Source organism: Macrosteles quadrilineatus, unplaced genomic scaffold (assembly GCF_028750875.1).
Source record: "Macrosteles quadrilineatus isolate MER2022 unplaced genomic scaffold, UCM_ALF_1.0 Scaffold_5__1_contigs__length_97177068, whole genome shotgun sequence".
NCBI classification, from domain to species: domain Eukaryota; kingdom Metazoa; phylum Arthropoda; class Insecta; order Hemiptera; family Cicadellidae; genus Macrosteles; species Macrosteles quadrilineatus.
This window is the reverse complement of record NW_026542598.1, coordinates 39,489,070-39,507,708: the sequence shown is the minus strand read 5'-3', so window position 1 is coordinate 39,507,708 and position 18,639 is coordinate 39,489,070. Positions and strand designations below refer to the sequence as shown.

The window sequence follows — 18,639 nt, the reverse complement described above, 5'->3', positions numbered from 1 at the left end:
TCAAACACACACAAAAAAATCATTGCCAGCAGTGTAACTAGACGGAACTCCCAATTGGACAATCATTTGCCGATTCAATTGGTCAAACACTAACTCTACCCAATAATATTTATGCAAAACATCTTTGCACATACAAACTGAATTTGAATGAATTTATGCTTTGGCAGTACGGAAACATGTCAGTTAACGTATACTTACTCAGGCAATAATGACAGTATGTAGTTGTACATGGGTAGTTTGACGCCAGCAAAGTGCAGCCCTGCCACCAGCACCATGGTGGCCCATAGACTCTGTAGGGGTGCCGGGAAAATGCCATTCTTTATGTTGTTCTGCAACACAAACGTTAACTCTGCATTAGATAAACAAACATTGTATTACAAGACTGTTGTGAAGTTTCATCGCAGTTTGAATACAACAATGTTCATTCGGTTTGCACCAAATCTGTTCCAAATAGTTCAGAAAAAGACATAAATTGACTTTATTAGAAAAAAACTTACAATTTGGTTTTTTTATTTAACTGCGATACAGAAAATTTTGCTCAGATTTACAACGCTCTCCAGAGCCAGGTTATAAACACATGTAGCAAAAAAAAATCAAAAAAAGAATATCTAAAGCTAAGAAATTGAATCCAGCTTAAAATCTCCTATATTATTTTACCAGAAACATGGTAAATACCAATTAAAACCCTCAAAACAAACAAGACTTTGTGTAGGCAATTTCCTCTAATTAGGCCTCTAATTATTAATGTTCCAATAATTTTCAAACATTCTGGGTCAACTATATTCTTAGCCACAGCCGACATACTATTTATTATTATGTATATAGGATGGTTAGGGTAGGCCTAATTATTTTTAGAGAGGAGTGCTAAATTCAGTAGCATTTCTAGTGATGGACTTGTATTGGTTTCAATTGCTACTTAATTGTTATTTCTTCTAAAATAATTTTTTTTTTCCTTCATTTTGGATTTTGGAAATAAACTTATTATTTCAAACTACAATTTCAACAACAATATAATTAACGAAGGAGTCCGACAGGTTGACAAATTATTTAATCTGCCATACAAGAATTGGCCAGTCATAAATTGTGGTGATTTCCGAATTCAGAACAATTTGGAAGCTCGTTGCCAACTCAACCACAACACAAACAGCTGTTATAATTTCATGGCTGACCCTGGCAATGACTATGAGAACACAATATAAATTCAGAACTAACTACCTAGTGCCATATTTTATGTTTCTTGCCACTAGTGGCCATATAATGCCAGGTGATTCGTTTTAGATTAGTCTACTAAACTATATTTTAAAAACTTAATTAGTTGACAAGCTCGATGATAAATTGAAAAAAAATTAAACCTTGGCAAAACCCAGAGATAATATTTCTGAAACTTGACAGTCTGTTCTCATATAACAAATGACAGAGATTAGTATATAAACCAGGGCTACCTAACTTTCAACTTAATCAAACTGTGACTTTGCCCTATAGTTATCAGGCAAACAACTTTCTTTCCCTATTTATCAATGACTTCTATTAATCATTTTGTGATAAACAAACAATTACCTAATGATAAAATTTTCAACAACAATAAACTTAATGCTTATTTAAGTCATCGAGAAAAAAACACTTATCATCAAATTTTAACAAGTTATTGTGTAAGGTAATTGCACCATGCAACAAGGTCAACAACAATTCATATAATGAAACATGATTTGCCTGAAAATAACAAAACCTTTGTTAACATAACAGGATGTTTAAACCAGTTGTTCAAAATTTTCAGCGACTTTAGGACAGGATTACAATGTTAAAACGACTTTTGCTACGAATGAGACAATACTTTTCAGTGACTTGAACATGAGATATTCAAGCATACAATATTTTGTGCTGTAATGATTTGAGCAGGTTGCCTGCATCCAAAATAAGTTCGCTCTCACTGATTCTGCATTGGGAACTAAATCATTGTCTGCAGTAAGCACATGACAAAACAAAAGTCTGGAGAACTTTATATAGGTTAGACCTGATTTTCTCGTGACTTTTAGTACCTTAAACTTATAAACGGTTTCTTTTCAATGTCTTCCATAACCCCTTAGTAAAATCAGTGACTTTTTCATGATTTTTATGACCGCTAAACACCCTTCATTAGCACCAGCTGGTTTTTTTCTTTATTTTCCTTGAACAATTTCACCAATGACCAATTTACAATCCAATGACAATATCGGACCAATGGGGCGGTGGCGTCGTTCTGTAATCCAGCTACTAGGAGGTCACGAATTGTGGATATTTATATTCATGCACTGTGGATGAGATACTCCATGGTGTGGATTAACGTCCGCACTAGTGAGTACTACGACTACCCGCAGTGCTACCCTGATAATTAGACCAATTCGTTAATTAGAAGGCAAAAATGTGGTTCGGATTCCACTATAAACTATAGGTCCCTTAGTTGCCATTGGCTGTATGGGTTATTAATTAACAGCTATGTCTAAGGAACATGTCAGCCTTAGTCACTAACAAGACTACAAGATCGTGCAATTTCTCCTACAATCATCCTTCACTCATATTTGGGTTAAAATATGCTCCTAGTGGCGTAAATAATTGATATAATAAATAATTGATTCATAGAAAAAGAAACTTTACACTTAAATTCACACTATATAGAGGTTAAAAAATATGGTCTCATAAAATATTGAAGTGGAATTAGTAAATGCTTATCAAATTTGAAGAGGTGTCTATAAATAATAAATATAGGCTACAGCAATTAACTTATTTTCCATATGGATAACATGGTAGACAACGAAACTGTGTTCAGCATTCCTTAAACCTTATGGCTAAAAAACATGTAATTAAAATGTAACACTACCAAAGTGTCCGTCTTACAATTAGAATGACCAGTACAAAAAATACAATAAATTACAAATCATACCCCGAATTTCGTCTGAAATGGTGAGATGAACAGATCCTTAAAATCACTGTTTCTGAAAAACTCCTGAAAATTCACAAAACAATACATGTTTCTTGATCACACAGACAAGGAATATAGCTGAATGTGCTCCAACAATATGTAAATGAATATTTGACCCTGGAGGTTGCCCATATCCTATGAGCACTACAAACCCCTAAACGTCATTTGTATTGTAATCATGACACGTAGACCCAGCAACGGTTCTTCAATTGATTGATTCCAAATGCTAAGTTATACACGGGAGTTACGAATCTGAACTACTAGAAAATATTGGAACACTAAATAATGGTCTACAATCTCGAATGGATAAAAAAGTTAGATAAAGAATTGTAAATAAATTAGGTGGATAACTAGTTGATGTTTTAAGAGCAGTTCATTGATAACTTTGGTAAAATATACTACATGATTCATGGTGATTTTTGTTTTAATTTTAATCTGTTGAATACTAAACTATCTGCTGATTTTGTCAAGTTTTCAAGCAATAATGTTTACAAAAATTACGTTAAGTGGCTGGAATAGCATTTATATTAAAATGATAATTAATTTTGTATAAAGATTTGTTATGTAATGTTTATGTATCTGCTTACATCATGGATGCTATTGTTCTCACCACCCTAACTTGAGGCAGCCCAAACTGAACTGCAGGTACCGGCTGCTCCCGCACGACCCTTTTATAACCTTATTAGAGACGCTTCTGTGAACTCCATAGTTCTTACCGTATTAACATTAATAAAATTCTAATCTGATGTATTAATTTACTCGTTTACGTTAATAATATTGATTTAACAAACATTTCTGTTTCTGTCCCATCTAAAACGGACATTGTTTGGGATTAATACTTGAGTTACTTGGTATTTTGTTTATAGCACAAAAACAAAAAAATTGCCCCGTTTTAGATGGGACAAAAACAGAAATGTTTGTTAAATTTAAGTTATTAATGTAAATGAGTAAATTAAAAAATCTGATTATAATTTTCCTAATGTTAATATTGAACTAGGGCGTCCACAGAAGCGTCCCTAATCGGGTTTTAAAAGCGTCGTGCGAGACCAGCCAGTAATGGCCCTGCAGGTCAGTTTGGGCTGCTTAAAGTTCGGGTGGCGAGGGCTATAGCAAAGTATATTTCAACATAAATTTCAAAATGTAGTATACCGAAAAACATATGTCAATACAGCAGGATATGCATAACCATAATTTAATTTAAACGCATTTCAAGTTGTCAATTGAATAACTTCTATCATTTAATTCCAAAACAACAGTGTTGCGCACCATTGACATAGTGAAGAAAATTAAATACAAGAAATCTTATCATTCAAACAAAAACTTAAGTTATGATTGAATGAAGAAATAAAAACTACAACTTCCTAAAACAATTACTACTATCAATTCACTGGTCAATTTAAACCAGGCTAATTTGCTTAAAGGTTATCTTTAACGATAAATAATGATATAACCAAGTCTCTCAATTTGTAAAACTGGTTTTGAGTTTAGCAATGCCTCCGTATAAATATGTGCTGAAATAAATTACAAGTTTTACTACAAATTTTTAAGTATGTAAGTATTTAGGTTATAAACAGCAAAACTATTCAAACAACTTTTTTATCTGGGTGGGAATTTAGGTGATCATGAGTATATTTACTGTTTTGACATTAGAAAGGTGTAGTTTTTTAATATATTTTTCAAACTGTAATTTTACAAATATACTATATCCTATCAAAAATTGGCTTCCCCGCTGCAACTTGCAACCCAAACAAATAACTGTCTGTGAATAATTATTTTGTGTAACCATTTGTATGTTTACATAATACGATCAAGAAGGATTTGAAAGCTTATGTAATCAAAGATTAATTTTTTTCCTGTAAACTATCAAAGTACCAAAACAAACTTATTTTTAAGACTTAAGAAACAATCAAACAAACCACCATAGTTTCAATAAAATATCACAATCACAAGGTACAACTACACTCAGACCATAAGCAGAATACTAAACAAACTAAAACCAATGAATTTCCCTGTAATATTCTGAATGATCATTAGGAACCAAGAGTTCTAGACATCCGTCCAGATGTGGTATTTTCCTCAATTACCCCAAGGACCAGAATCTGGCTGATCATCCTGCTAAACTATATCATCATGTATTATTGAACAAATAAAATAATGGGATTTGCTTAACTGATAAAGATTTAAAGACTCGAGATTTGCTGCTTTTTGAATTTAATAATAAAACGCTGATGTTGGATTGTTAAATTATTGGGTGGACATCATTGACAACAGAAATAAAATTTGAACCTAGGCCTATTAGACTAAATGCTCAAGTCAACATTCAAATATAAATAGGGTTTTAAAATAGGCAGTCAGTGGTTCAAACGCCATTCTAAGGTCATCTAGAACTAAATCTATTGTAGTCAATATACTGATCATAATCTGACATAACATTTCCTTGGGAAAAATCTAGAACTTTTAAAGGTTGCCATAATAGTCTTAAATTATGTAAATATTTCCCTCAAAACAGACAAAATTAAAAGTTTATCTTAGGTTCCCAATAGTCTGTGTAGAATGGATTAAAATTTATTTGGTACAATTCCAGCAACTTTCAGAATGTGGATACTAATAACTTCTAGTTTCAGGACAGCAATAATCAAAAATTAACTCTAAAGCATACATTTACAATTTAAACAAAAATTCACAATAACGCTCAAGCATGAATTGGAAATTAAGAAAATTATTAGAAATGATAATTCATTAAAAAAGATTAGCACCTAATTTTCGGTGAAGCTCGACTTCAAATTGTCCTATGACCCCACCGCCGAGACTCCAAGAAACAAGCTAAACTACTACATGTCCTCAGGGTCCTTAACAGCCGTAGTATTCTCTCTTCCATTTCAACTCAGTCAGACTATATATCTCTAGAACCCGTCCCATCCTTACCTACGCTCACCCACTCATCTTGAAATCCCCTTGAATCCCTGTTCATCACATCTTTAGCCTAGAAGCTACTGAAATGTGTTTTACGATTAGCATCCCACCTCCCTCCTTGTACCAAGAAAAGTACTGTCTACGCTCACTCCATACAATCCCTCACAGACTTCCTTAACCGCTTTAACCATGTCATCTTAGAGAGGCTCCAACAATTACAACCTTACTTCATTAACCACACAACGCTAATAAGAAACAATCATCACTAATCTAACCTCAAAACCAACTTTAACTTCATCAACAGCTGTGACAAGTCGCTAATTCATACTAAACGTTGTTCGTAACACACTCAGTGCCTTTCAAGCTCCTAACCTACCAAAAAGCAAAGAGGACAAAGTTCTACAACAGCCCCACTGGCACATTGGCTCATCATCCACTGAAACCCTACGATATCTTGTCTTACTTAACACATATCTAGGCTTACCTTGAACCTAGCGAGCCGCTTCTTCCACGACCTGACACCAGAGTCCCACACCAGATGGAGCACCTCCCTGTCTACATTGACGTCCCAGCCCTCGTGAGTTATGGAGAAGGAGAAGGCTACGGCTGAGTGAGCTTCTGCCATGGCTGTTGATCACTCCACCTACAACACACACAATAATCAAAACATCTGCACTACTTCAAACGGTAATAACATCAATACATTGTAATAGGGAGTGTGGAAACTAAACAGGACATATGATTCATGGCATGGGTCGAACGATCAAATGTTGCCCATACTTACGTTTTGGGTCCTATTTTTTTCTAAGATTAAGTTTATATTTAGACCATCATTAGCTCCTTCATACGCTAGGCTGTATCTTGGATGTTTTGGTTAGTTAATATTATGCCTGTACGTAACAATAATTATGTTACAACCAACCAACGCAGCCAAGATACAGTTAAAATGACAAGGAGCTTGCAGTGGCCTAAAGGTTGAAACGTTTTCTTTGAACAAAAATAAGATTGATGATTTAAGTAAATACAATATAGAAAATATTTTTAAAAGGGGCTAGGAGAGCAATAATTTGTTATCAAATAATTATGTTGGTAATTTGCTAAATAGCTGACATATTCTGTTGTGGCAGAATATGTTGTAAAATAGTTACAAAGGCCAAATGGGGTGGGGGGGTAAAAAACACCCCACAGTTTTGAAAGGGTGTAATGCATTATTTATTACAAGTATAATCACATGGATAAAAAAAACCAGTCAATATCTTTGGGTACTGTAATAATTTAGAAAATGGTAAATATTCTACAATTGAGCCTCATGATGTCCAGAGTGAGCTGAGGAGTCAAAATCAATAGCCATTCAACATCATTCATCAACATCAATCAACAACAACAACATCATTTTTAAATCTTACAAGCTGGAGCGGTACTGTATTGTTTAGTATGTCAGAACAATCCCCTTACAGTTGAAGTAACAATCACCTTTTTAATTAAATAAATACAATTACGTACTACAAAAGAGAGACCTTGTACACAGTTAATGTACCATGTCCCCCTTCAGATAAGACAGTGTTAAACAACAGTTCAGCTAATCAAATTTGATTGGACTGGCTAACATGAACACCACCTGTGTTGGCATCGACACCACTTCCTATGATAGTTTTTTTTTTTTTTTTTTGCTTTTTTTTCAAAGAGAGTATACCTACATAAGAGAAAAGTTACAACTAATACACTTATTTAGTATAGCCGGATGTGGACTTACAGCATTAGGTTCGTTACTTTCTACACAAAAAATGTTGCTTTGTTTAGATTCAAAAGCCTACAAAAGGAAATAAAGAAAGTCGTTAGATTTAATAAGACATAACCCAGCAATCTAAATTAAATAAAATTATTCGGACAGTAAATATGGATTAAATGTTGTCCATAAAGAAAGGTGGGAGGGAAAGTATTGCATAAAAACCCTAAGTGTTTTTGTAAGGCCATCGTTTTGAAACTAGTGTTTTATTTTCAAAACAATTTGAATTGTAAAAGATTATTAATGTGTAACTAAACACAAGTCAACAAAAGTATTTTGGGATACAACTCATCCCCTCTAACACAGACGTTTAAATAAATTTCAAGCCCCCCAATAATGAAATTAACTGAGCCGAGAATTAAAGTTTGCTAAGGAAAAACGTTTACAAACATATTCTATACATTTATTTTACAGTACAAAGAATGTGCTTGAAAATCCTTATTTGTTAACGACTTGTTAATGTATGAAAGTGAAAGTGGATCCACTAATAGAACGATGAAGTTGAAATATTCGAGCGCCAGCTCACTTTCACATTCTCTGAACATCTGATTTCTTCCTCAGTGGCTGAGACTCAAGAAAATATCCCTCGCTGGTAAAAAAAATAGTTTTTTATCCCAATCACAATCTAAAATAATCCCATTACCACATTCCGATGTAAAAACCTTCCCAACTTTAAAAAACCCAACTATTTAATCAGATATTACAAATTTACAAGATAAGAAACCCAAGCCTTATTTTGTGCATTGAATCATTTCTAATCCCATTTTATCCCGTTCCGAAACAAAATATCCCACGTCGGGATAAAATGACCACTTATCTGTCCCCGTACTCTATGCGAAGGAAGAGAGAGACTAGAGAGAGGGAGAGACAGAGAGGAATCTTGACGTTGCAATTCATTACGTCACGACGCCGTTTCAAGGTCAATTCAATGTAAACACTGTCAAATCGAATCTCCTCGTATTAAATCGCGAGCCACGTTGCAAGGACGAAGGTGGTTCTCACAAACCGGCTCATTTCCTTCTCTTTCAATGACGTTTTGTTTCCTCAATTGCCGCCTAGCCGGCTTCCACCATTTCAATGCTTAGAATACCCAATTATTTCTGTCCAAGTACATTTTTGTTCAGGGAATACATTTATTGAAACAATTAAGAGAGAAACGAAATTCTAGAATTTTAGTTTCGATTGTATAGTTTTCTTCTTATATATATATTTATATATATATAACCAAACTCGATCATAAATTTATACAGTATGCACAACTATCCAATAAAACAAAAATACGAGATTGAAGAACAATTTTCCGTATTAACTCAAAGAAAATACTGTGCCATTGTGTACCGCCTCTTAGCGTGGTTGGTAGTAAGTTATTATTACTTGCGGTCAAAATGGCCTTTACTACTAACAGTAGGTACCGGTAGTTGTTTTATTTCTTGGGCAAGGATGTCTAGGCTTCTCTTGGCTCAGGTTGGATTATGTATTCCGTACGTGTTTTATATAGGCCTACACGTATTGCATACATATGTTTACCAACTTACGCACTTAGGTACCGTACACGAAAACTAATCAAACTTAAAATTCCTTAAACAAACAGTGGTCCCAAAGATTTTAAGCCTGTCACATTAACAAATCAAATACTCTTCGATAGGTAGTGAAGTTACGTCGGTGAGGATAAAATTAAACCGTAAACAGAACCAAAATAACCGATTTCTATTTAAGACCGGTCTTCAACGCAGGCTATCCTAGCCTCTTGATAACAAGGTCAATTGCCTCGCTTTATCGTCTGTTGTCTACTGCCACTTTTTGTCCTAATTGAAATTTTTACACTTAAAAAACGTGACAGCTGCCACAATTGATATTTGGTGTTTTTATTGTCTTGTATTTCAATAACGTTTTCACGTTTATCCTATTAGTGGTAACCACGCACAATATTCGTGGTGGTAACATAGATCATGGTGGTAATCACGAAAACCTTGCAATGAATGCAAGTTCTTAACCTAAAGTATTTTTTGAGTAAAACAAAATTTACCTGAGCCCGATTGGCTTCTAGATTCCCAATGGTAATTTAACGAAGATAAGCCCTTTTGCATTATATCATCCGATTGCAGGGGTGTTAAACGGCTTAAAATCTAGAGTATATATGCTTTAGAAATGTAAAACCAACAAGCCAAATGTACCGTATCAAGTCCCATTAAAAAATAAACGGTATCAGCAATCGGACACATACTTTCTCCCATCAGATTGTCAACAACCGTTAACAATGGGCATGGGTAAATAAGCGGTGAGAGTAACTTATGATATTTAATAGGTAAAAATCACAAAAATTGCATTAACTTTTGAACCGTATTTCATACAGGAATGGGAGTTATACCATTTTTTTAGAATTTAAAAGGCTACATCATACTACATTTTTATCAAAATTGTTAGGGCCACTTTCGATACAATTCTATTTTTCCGTTATTTTATCGGACCACAGGTGTCGTCTGTTGTAGCTCTGTACACATCCACACACAACTTGAGCGGAGCGAAGCTCTTATACTACACTCCTGCTTTTGTTTTACAAATACTCCTCCTGAACTGCTGAAGCGATCTGCACGAAATTTAACACAGAGTACCCAACCATGGGAAGGTATTTCAATCTGAAATGGTAATAATCGGACCACAAGACTTTTCCCTGTGACGTGAATTTTAACTTTTAGAAATTTAACATGGGCCTTATGGGTTAGTTGGTTGCCATTGCATTATTTTCGAGATAACAATAAAAAGGTAAACAAGAGTCGAAACTTATGTTAGTCAACGAAACGTCTGAAATAGCTGACTACAAACCGTACAGAGGAAAAGGGGAGAACAATCGGATTAATAGCATTGAGCATAATTTACTACAAAATGAATAACCAATAATAAGGGTTGCCGGAATTAGGCTGATGCGCCATATTGCGTTTGGATACTGTAAATAACTTCTACAGTATTTTATGTGAGCAAGACGTGCCATTAATGTAGACTTTGAATATGTACTGCAATTCCTATTTGCAGTCTACAAATAGAAATTCCATTAATGTGAACCAAATATGACACTCATAGTTTCGATACTGCAATTAGACAATCCGTCTACGTGAACCAGACGTACATTGACTTTAGAATCTGTAAATAGGCATTCCATTTATGCGAACCAAATATATTATTGACATTGAATTAATATGCTGGCTCCGCTCAATATTGCAAGTAGATAACTGCATTGTACACCTAGTTTTATTTATCAAAATGGTTTCCTCAATGGTTTCAACTGTAGACATGGTGGTGTGAGTAGACAGACCCGTGACTTTCTCTGTGTTCTGTGTTATAACAGCAAACGTTGTGCCAATGCTATCAGCTGACTTCAGGTTGCAATACTGCATTGTTGTCGTAACAGTATGCCAAGTGCCAACTGAACTACGCCACAGTGTAACACCATAGAATCACGGTCTACAATCTACATAAGAAATACTTTGAGAGCAGAGGTTGCATTTATGGCGTTTATGGAGGCCGTTTGAAGCTCTGGGCATTAAATGTTTACCATAACATTTAAGGTGTTTATTTAATAAGCACAAAAAAGATTTTTGTTACCTAACCTAAAAATACTACAAAGAAATTCTTCAGTCACTGACTTCTATTTTTTGTTTTTTCCCTTTTGTAAATGCTGTAAATTTTTTTAAAACACAGTAGAACCCCTCATAACCGGCCACCACGGGACCAAGCCCCTGGCCGGATAACGATTTGGCTGGATAAACCAACCTACAATGAAAATGATAATTCATACCAGATATAACAATAGGTAATCAATATATGCAGTGACAAGTCTCATTCCAGTCTGTTCAAGGATTATTAAAAAAAATAAACATGTTTGTAATAAGAAAAAAAAATATTTGTAGGTTAAAATGGTTAAGTAATGAAGAACGTACAAATATTATGATTCCAGGCAACAAAAACTATTATTGAAGGTAAAAATGACTATAAATTAAACTTGAAAATCATTAGGACTTAAATGGTACATGCATTTGCATTTCAACTACAGAATGTGATTTCAACTCAACATTTTTATAAATTTTGTAAAATACAAAAATTAATAATATACTGTACTAACCCTACTTTGGAAATAATCAACCAACTGATCAAAGGTTAGGCCTACTAGCTGAACTTAGTATAGTGACACAGCAAAAAATGTATAAACCAACAGATAGGCCTAAATAGTGAGAACAATTTATTTGATGACTTGAGCAGTCACAAAGACTAGTGCTTGCATCTAAACGTCCGTAAGCTGTGAGAAAAACATTTTGATATTGGCTTCCTGGAAGGGGCCGGATAAACAGAGGACCGGTAAAACCAAGGCCGGATATGAGGGGTTCTACTGCATCTCTTTAGTTATTGTTTAGGTTGTACTGTTGTTGTAGGCCTACAGATAATGGGTTTATCTGTGGTTGTATAAACATTACATAGATGTATTTTTATCATTTTATTTACCGGGTTTACTGTTCAACAAAGATAAATCTAAAATATGTTAGACATATTTATTTTCCATTTCTTTAAGGTGTTTTATACAGAAAATTTCTCACTGTGCCATTAAAATAATCTAAGCACCTGTTTTGCTTCAGCAATTATTCATCTTTGGCTTATTTTTGAACATGTATGCTTTTTTTACTTGGCCATAACTTATGTACCTTTGTATTTGCCTTCTGGGTAAAAAAAAAAATTTTAAGCTTAAGTTGGATCGGATCTTAGGATTATCACAGCTTTTGACCAGAAAGGGAAAACTTTGAGATTTATTTATGGTAAAAAATATAATGTGACAAAACAAAATTAATACTGTAATGAGTAAAAAATTAATATAGCCTATTATTTTAATGTGACGAACACTTCCTCTGTTAAGTTAATTGTGCAGCAATAATTTAAGTACTATTTGCATGTAACTGAGTATTATTACCCGTTCATCTGCTACCATAAAACCACTGTTCAAGCACATTGTAGGCCTACCTATATGACAATGGAAATTGTACGTTTTCTTGAGCCTCTACCAACAACATCCCCTAACAGGAAGTACCTATGTTAACATTATTAAATCTGTGTAGCAAAATAGCATTGTATGACATTAAAGCCTCGTTCACACGGGGCGAGTTTACAAGCTACACGCCAGCGTGTAAGAAGCCGGCGATTTGGCGAGTGTGCTTGTATTCGTTCACACGGAGCTTGTCCACTCGCCAACTCGCCGACGTGGAGAAAGACGCCGGCGAGTCGGCGAGTGCGCTTGTAGTCGTTCACACGACGCTTTTTCCACTCGCTCAGTAGCTGGCTTGAACCAAATCCTCCAACATCTTTGAGTAACAAGCGCACAAGCACAAGCAACTGTGTTCACACTGGGCTACTTTACACGCCTACTCGCGCAAAAGCTGGCGAGTTGGCGTGTAAAGTAGCGGCACCGTCAACTTTTTCCAGAGCTTTTTTACAAGCAGCTTTTGAGCGAGTACGTCGTTCACACTGAGCTATTTTACTAGCTGCGTGTAAAAAAGCCGGCGTGTAGCTTGTAAACTCGCCCCGTGTGAACGGGCCTTAAAAGTGTGTATCTTATGTTATTAAATAAACATTGCAATTAAAGAAACTTTCTGTTAAGAAACAAAATTTTTAACGGAGATAAGTCAAAACAATTGTGAATGAAAACACATGATTAATTGAGGGTCTGAGGTTTGATGATGATTCATTGCTCAATGACATGACAATGCTTAGTATTTAAATGTTAATTTATCAAGTTATAATTATTTTTGCTATAAGAACATAAATATTTAAGTTATTAATTAGACCACAGCTGTATACAGCGTAATACATTTTTAATTTTAACTTATGTTTAATGTTTTTCAACAGTACCCTATTGTATTCTAAATTCAGTGTTTGGTAGTTTACGGACACTTTACATAGCACTAGACTACTAGAAAAACATTGTTCATCACAGAGACACGAGACACAGAATTGATATTAAATGTTTTGATTGGCTGTTACACTTCTTGCTGTGTCAACATTCTGAGATAGCAAGAATTATCTGGTAAACACCACACAACTGTACCATGTTTTGTATGATTCAAACATTTTTTTTATTCCTCTAAGTTCAAGCCCGGGATTGTTTTTCCAGCTTCTGGCTAGATTCAAATGGTTTACGACACTAGACCAGATCACTCCCCATAACTATGTCATAACTTTCTTGACTACGCAGAATTAATAGGCTATATTTATGCTATAGTAGTACAATTAATTTAATAAATTATCGTGAGCAACTCTTTGAAGTAACATTTGCTAGAAAAATGTGGTCAATTCACTGCACCAATTAATACTGTTGAGCATTTTGAAGAAAAGATTATTTATTTAGGAAATATGTTAGTTTTCACCAAAATGGAAGAAAATTATATATTACTTGTTTATTGTGATTCAATCCTTGAGCCAACCCGACAAAGTCTCCAACCAAACTTGGTTTCAAGAATTAGATGGTGAATACCACTTTAATTGTTTACTTAATGTACCTGATTTAAATCACAGCTGGGCAACATTAGCAAAAATATAGAGCTCATTGTGTTAGCAGACACATTAACTTGTTTAACAATATTACACTATGGGGCAGCATAAACAGTAGTTATTGCTCAGTAACTTGCATAGCTTATCAGTTACTCATTGACAAGTGCTTTATCAGTTGTATAACTCAGGTTGATATTACCTCAGAAAAAACATTGTCATTCAGTTACTTTTATTTTCTATACACAGATACAAAAACTGAAATTAATACTAGGGCTACATGGTACAGGCATAAAATAAAAAAATCATACCCTACTTTGTAACTGTGTACAGGGTGAATCAGACCAACCATTCACAATAGTTTGGCCCAACAAGTGTTAAAAAACAACTTTTTTATTGCAAATCCTTCATTTAAAATTTATTTAGTGGGTTACAATTTTAAAATGGGACACTTTAGGCACTTTTCTTTCAATGTTGGGATCATTAAAAGTAGGTACAAATATTATGTCGAAAATTAATTTAAAAAATTAAAAACCCCTTGGAAATCCAAGACAATTTACAAATTTTAGAAGCAGGGCGTTTTTTGAAGGTGAAGGAGTGTGATTTTTGAAAAACTCTGAAAATGGCTTGTAGAAAATGTAATTCCTGACCTTTAATAGCTATTTACCATACAAGAGTAGTAAGAGCATTTTTACATCACGCAGGTGAATGTTGTGCAACGAGCGGAAGCGAGTTGCATAATTTACCTAAGTGATGTAAACACGCTCTTGCGTAACGTGTAGGTAATGTACAAGATTTTACCTGACCCGACAATATACAGGAGGTTACGAACAATATTTTTCATTATCCATTTCACTCATCTTCTAACAGTAACGTTCATTTAAAAACAAAAGCTAGGTTAGGAAAATTCTTCAAAACATAACAATAAAATTCAAGCACACAGCTGATTTCTAGCGTTTAACGTCGTTGGCTCCATAGAGGTATATTTTTTAAGTTAAGCCAATGTTATTTTAATGGGTTTTATTATCTCACCGAGTGAGTTTTTTTCAACTTTACATCACTCAAGAAGTAAATAAGTTGTATAGATCACGCTTGGGATAGGGAAGTTTAACATGGCGGGTTAGGTAAATTCTTTTAAATCATTACTACTAGCTCTTACCGTTTTCGAGCTATATAGCCGTTTTATTATATGTGTTTATTTTTTTCTGGGTGTTTGGGACTGAGACAGACCTCCACAAAAAATTTCAGACCCCTAGCTATTCTAGAAGTGGGGTACAAACATTTGTATACCTGTGTCAGTGAATAACACAAATCGGGTGTATCCCATTAAAGTATATGCACAGGTGGTCTGATTCACCCTGTATACAGAACAACCTTACAGTATAACAAAATAGATTGTTATAAAACATAAAATGTTTGATGTAAAACATGTAGAGAAATATATCATTAAACAAATCTTTTAATAGAGGAGGAGGATTTAATTACCTGTAAGTTACTTCTGACAAACAATGGAGAATTGTAATTATGAATTACGAAAACCTAGAACACAATGATTACTTTGTCCTTTTCTTGTGACCACCTGGACCAGGGTTGCCACCCGTCCCGATTCTGTTGGGACAGTCCCAACTTAGTTTCTGATGGATCATATCTTGGCCGTTATTAGAGTTCCACAAAATGAAATAAGCTTACCGTAGGATAGGCCTAAATACACACAACAACAATTCATGTTGGTAAAACAGTAATCTGTACTGATTTCCAGTGTCTTTGTCATGCCCAACAAAGACATTCAGCTTCAAACTATCAAAATCAGATAATTTATGAATTTAAAACACGTATTTTAATTCCTACCAACACCAAGCAAATCAGCAGTTTGAAAGTCCATGAATATGTGAAAATAACCTATAGGATTGGCCTATCAGTCAAATAAAAATGACAAACTCACAGGGACTTGGTTATGTACAAAACATAAGTCTTTTGAAGACCAGCTTGTGCCAAAAACCTTTTTGGAATCTTAGATGTTTGGATTCTTATTAATACCGTAACTTAGCCTAGATTTAGCGTCATAGCTAGGATTGTTTTTTAAGTCCTGTTTTTAAGAGATTGGTTTTTATTTCAAAGTCAGTTTGATTTTACCTCGACCTAAAAAATAGGACTACCGGTAGTTGAAAATATGAGCTCAGAAAGAAACAAAATGGCCAAAATAAATTTTCCAAAGTAGTAATTGCGTAACTTATTTGGAGCTCTGATTTTTTTTAAAAACTAATTTTATTTCATATAGACTACTTAGTAGGCTAACGCTTTTTAGGCCTATTAAGCATAGCCTACTTTATGGAATTATTAGTCTTTTGTTTTAGTGGAGTGTATTTATGTGTAAAATACCCCCGCCGCAGCAAACCTGCAGACTTAGCAAATTTCCATTTGCCTGTTTGGATTTAAACTAAAATGTCTCCTTAAAAATATCACATTTATTCCCTATTTAAACAGAATTAGTTTAATGAGTACCTACTTAGGTTTGCTGCAACAGGGAGGGTAAAAAAGTTTTTTTTTAATGTAAAATGTTAAAAGGTACCTACTTTGGTTTAGTAAGAAATTCATGTATTTTCCAAATTTGATCAAAATATGTTCATAAACAAGCAAACTACAACAGTTGACTTATTCTCCATAAGAATAACATGGGAATTTTAAAATTACAATTTTTTTGAATTTTCTCCGTAACAATTAGGCGCATAATAACGCTTCAATATGCTAAATTATTTGTTTTTTAAGCTCTACAAAATGGTATTTTAAAAAGAAATTGTGAAATTTTGTGTTTGTAGGGTCAAAAATGGGAAAACTCTATTTTTTTTTTACCCCATAAAACCCCCCATAATCATCCGTTCTCATAGTCCGATCATGCTGGTTCGCGAACTCATTCAAGTTTATCCCGCCTTACACCTTCAAACCAAATTTTATCAAAATCGGACAAAAATTACTCAAGTTATCGTGCGGATGGACACACACATATATATATATATATATATAGATATATAAAAATTTGAACTAATGGTGTTTTTGGCCTCTGGGGACATCAAAATGAAAAAGTAAATCGGTCCCGGGCTTAGGTCTTACCATGAGACCTACGGTAATAGCTACTTCCCTATAGGGAAATTCGCTAAAATATGTCACATCAATTTAACTTAAAGGCATTGTCTAACTAAAACTGTGGTCAAGTGTGTCACTAAAACCATGTTTAAAGCCAGTTTGCAAGCAGATTACCTGCCTCAGGAAACTTACTTTAAGTTATTTATTTGTACAAAGTAGTTACACCATTTTAGATACGGTAACTTAGTAGGCTACATTTTTTTGTTTGCAGATGGCTAAGGCAGGGTTGCCACCTTACGTTAGGAAAAAATCGGGACATTGCCCCCTCCCAACGAATTAACATGGGCTGGGTACACTTCCGTATCTGTTGGCACAAACAACCGAATGAAAATATTGATTATTCGGTTGTTTCATTTGATATATCGATCGATATTTTTATTCGGTTGTTTATGCCAACAAATACGGAAGTCTACCCCATACTTTAATACTTTCTCATTAAACTTAAATGGCGACCATACAAAGTAGGTATTTTAAGCCAAGTGTGAATGGAGATGAGAGTAGGATGAGTGGCGCGATCTTCTAGTCTTGTTAATGACTAAGGCTGACATTGGCGACATTCCTTAGACACAACTGTTAATTAATAGCCCATACAGCTAATGGCAACTAAGGGACCTACAGTTTATAGTTCATAGGCTTACATTACGAAAATCGGGACTATCCCGGCAGAATCGGGAGGGGTGGCAACCCTGGGCTAAGGTGAAACAATATGTAGGCCCTAGGTCTAACTTGATACTTAGCAACATGCACGAGGGACCATTATAAGAATAATCAAAATAGGCTATACCTTAGGCTAAGTTACTGACCTCAATAAAACAAGGCTTAAGTTAGCTACAGAACAGATAATGAAGATATTTTGTGGGTATGTACTGGCACTATGGATGTGATAACTTATACCCCGATTACAAGGCAAAAATGTGGTTTGGATTCCACTTTAATCTGTCTAGGTCCCTTAGTTGACATTGGCTGTATGGGCTATTAATTAGCCTAATTTATTTTTTTTTTTACTTTTATTTTCCAACGGCATGGCCACTTTACAATGAAAATATTTTATTTACCATTACAAAAATGATTGCGATACTTATAATCTTAAATTAATAAATAAATATGCAGTTATATAATTCAATAGATGTATGATAATACAAATGATGAATAGGCTACCTAAGAGATAATATATAAATAACATTTTAAGAGATCAACAAGACAAGAAACACAACTCAATTTACATGCACATTGATTAATAAATATTCTAACCGCTATCTATATAACAAATATAACAACCTATAATAAATTTTTTTGCTGGCGCAGGGAAGTCAACCGG

General features: G+C 34.3%; 1 protein-coding gene across 4 annotated transcripts in view; it reads right to left on the bottom strand.

Moving 5' to 3' along the window:
- LOC128994058 (carnitine O-palmitoyltransferase 1, muscle isoform-like) overlaps nucleotides 1-18,639 on the bottom strand; it is a 39,343-nt gene that overhangs the window by 18,687 nt on the left and 2,017 nt on the right. For all 4 annotated transcript variants that reach the window (XM_054418279.1, XM_054418280.1, XM_054418278.1 and 1 more), the window contains exons 2-3: nucleotides 6,354-6,512; nucleotides 199-329 (exon numbers count right to left, since the gene is read on the bottom strand). In XM_054418279.1, coding sequence (XP_054274254.1) covers nucleotides 199-329; nucleotides 6,354-6,494 — 272 coding nt within the window. In that variant the 5' untranslated portion in view covers nucleotides 6,495-6,512. The remainder of the gene's footprint in view (nucleotides 1-198; nucleotides 330-6,353; nucleotides 6,513-18,639) is intronic.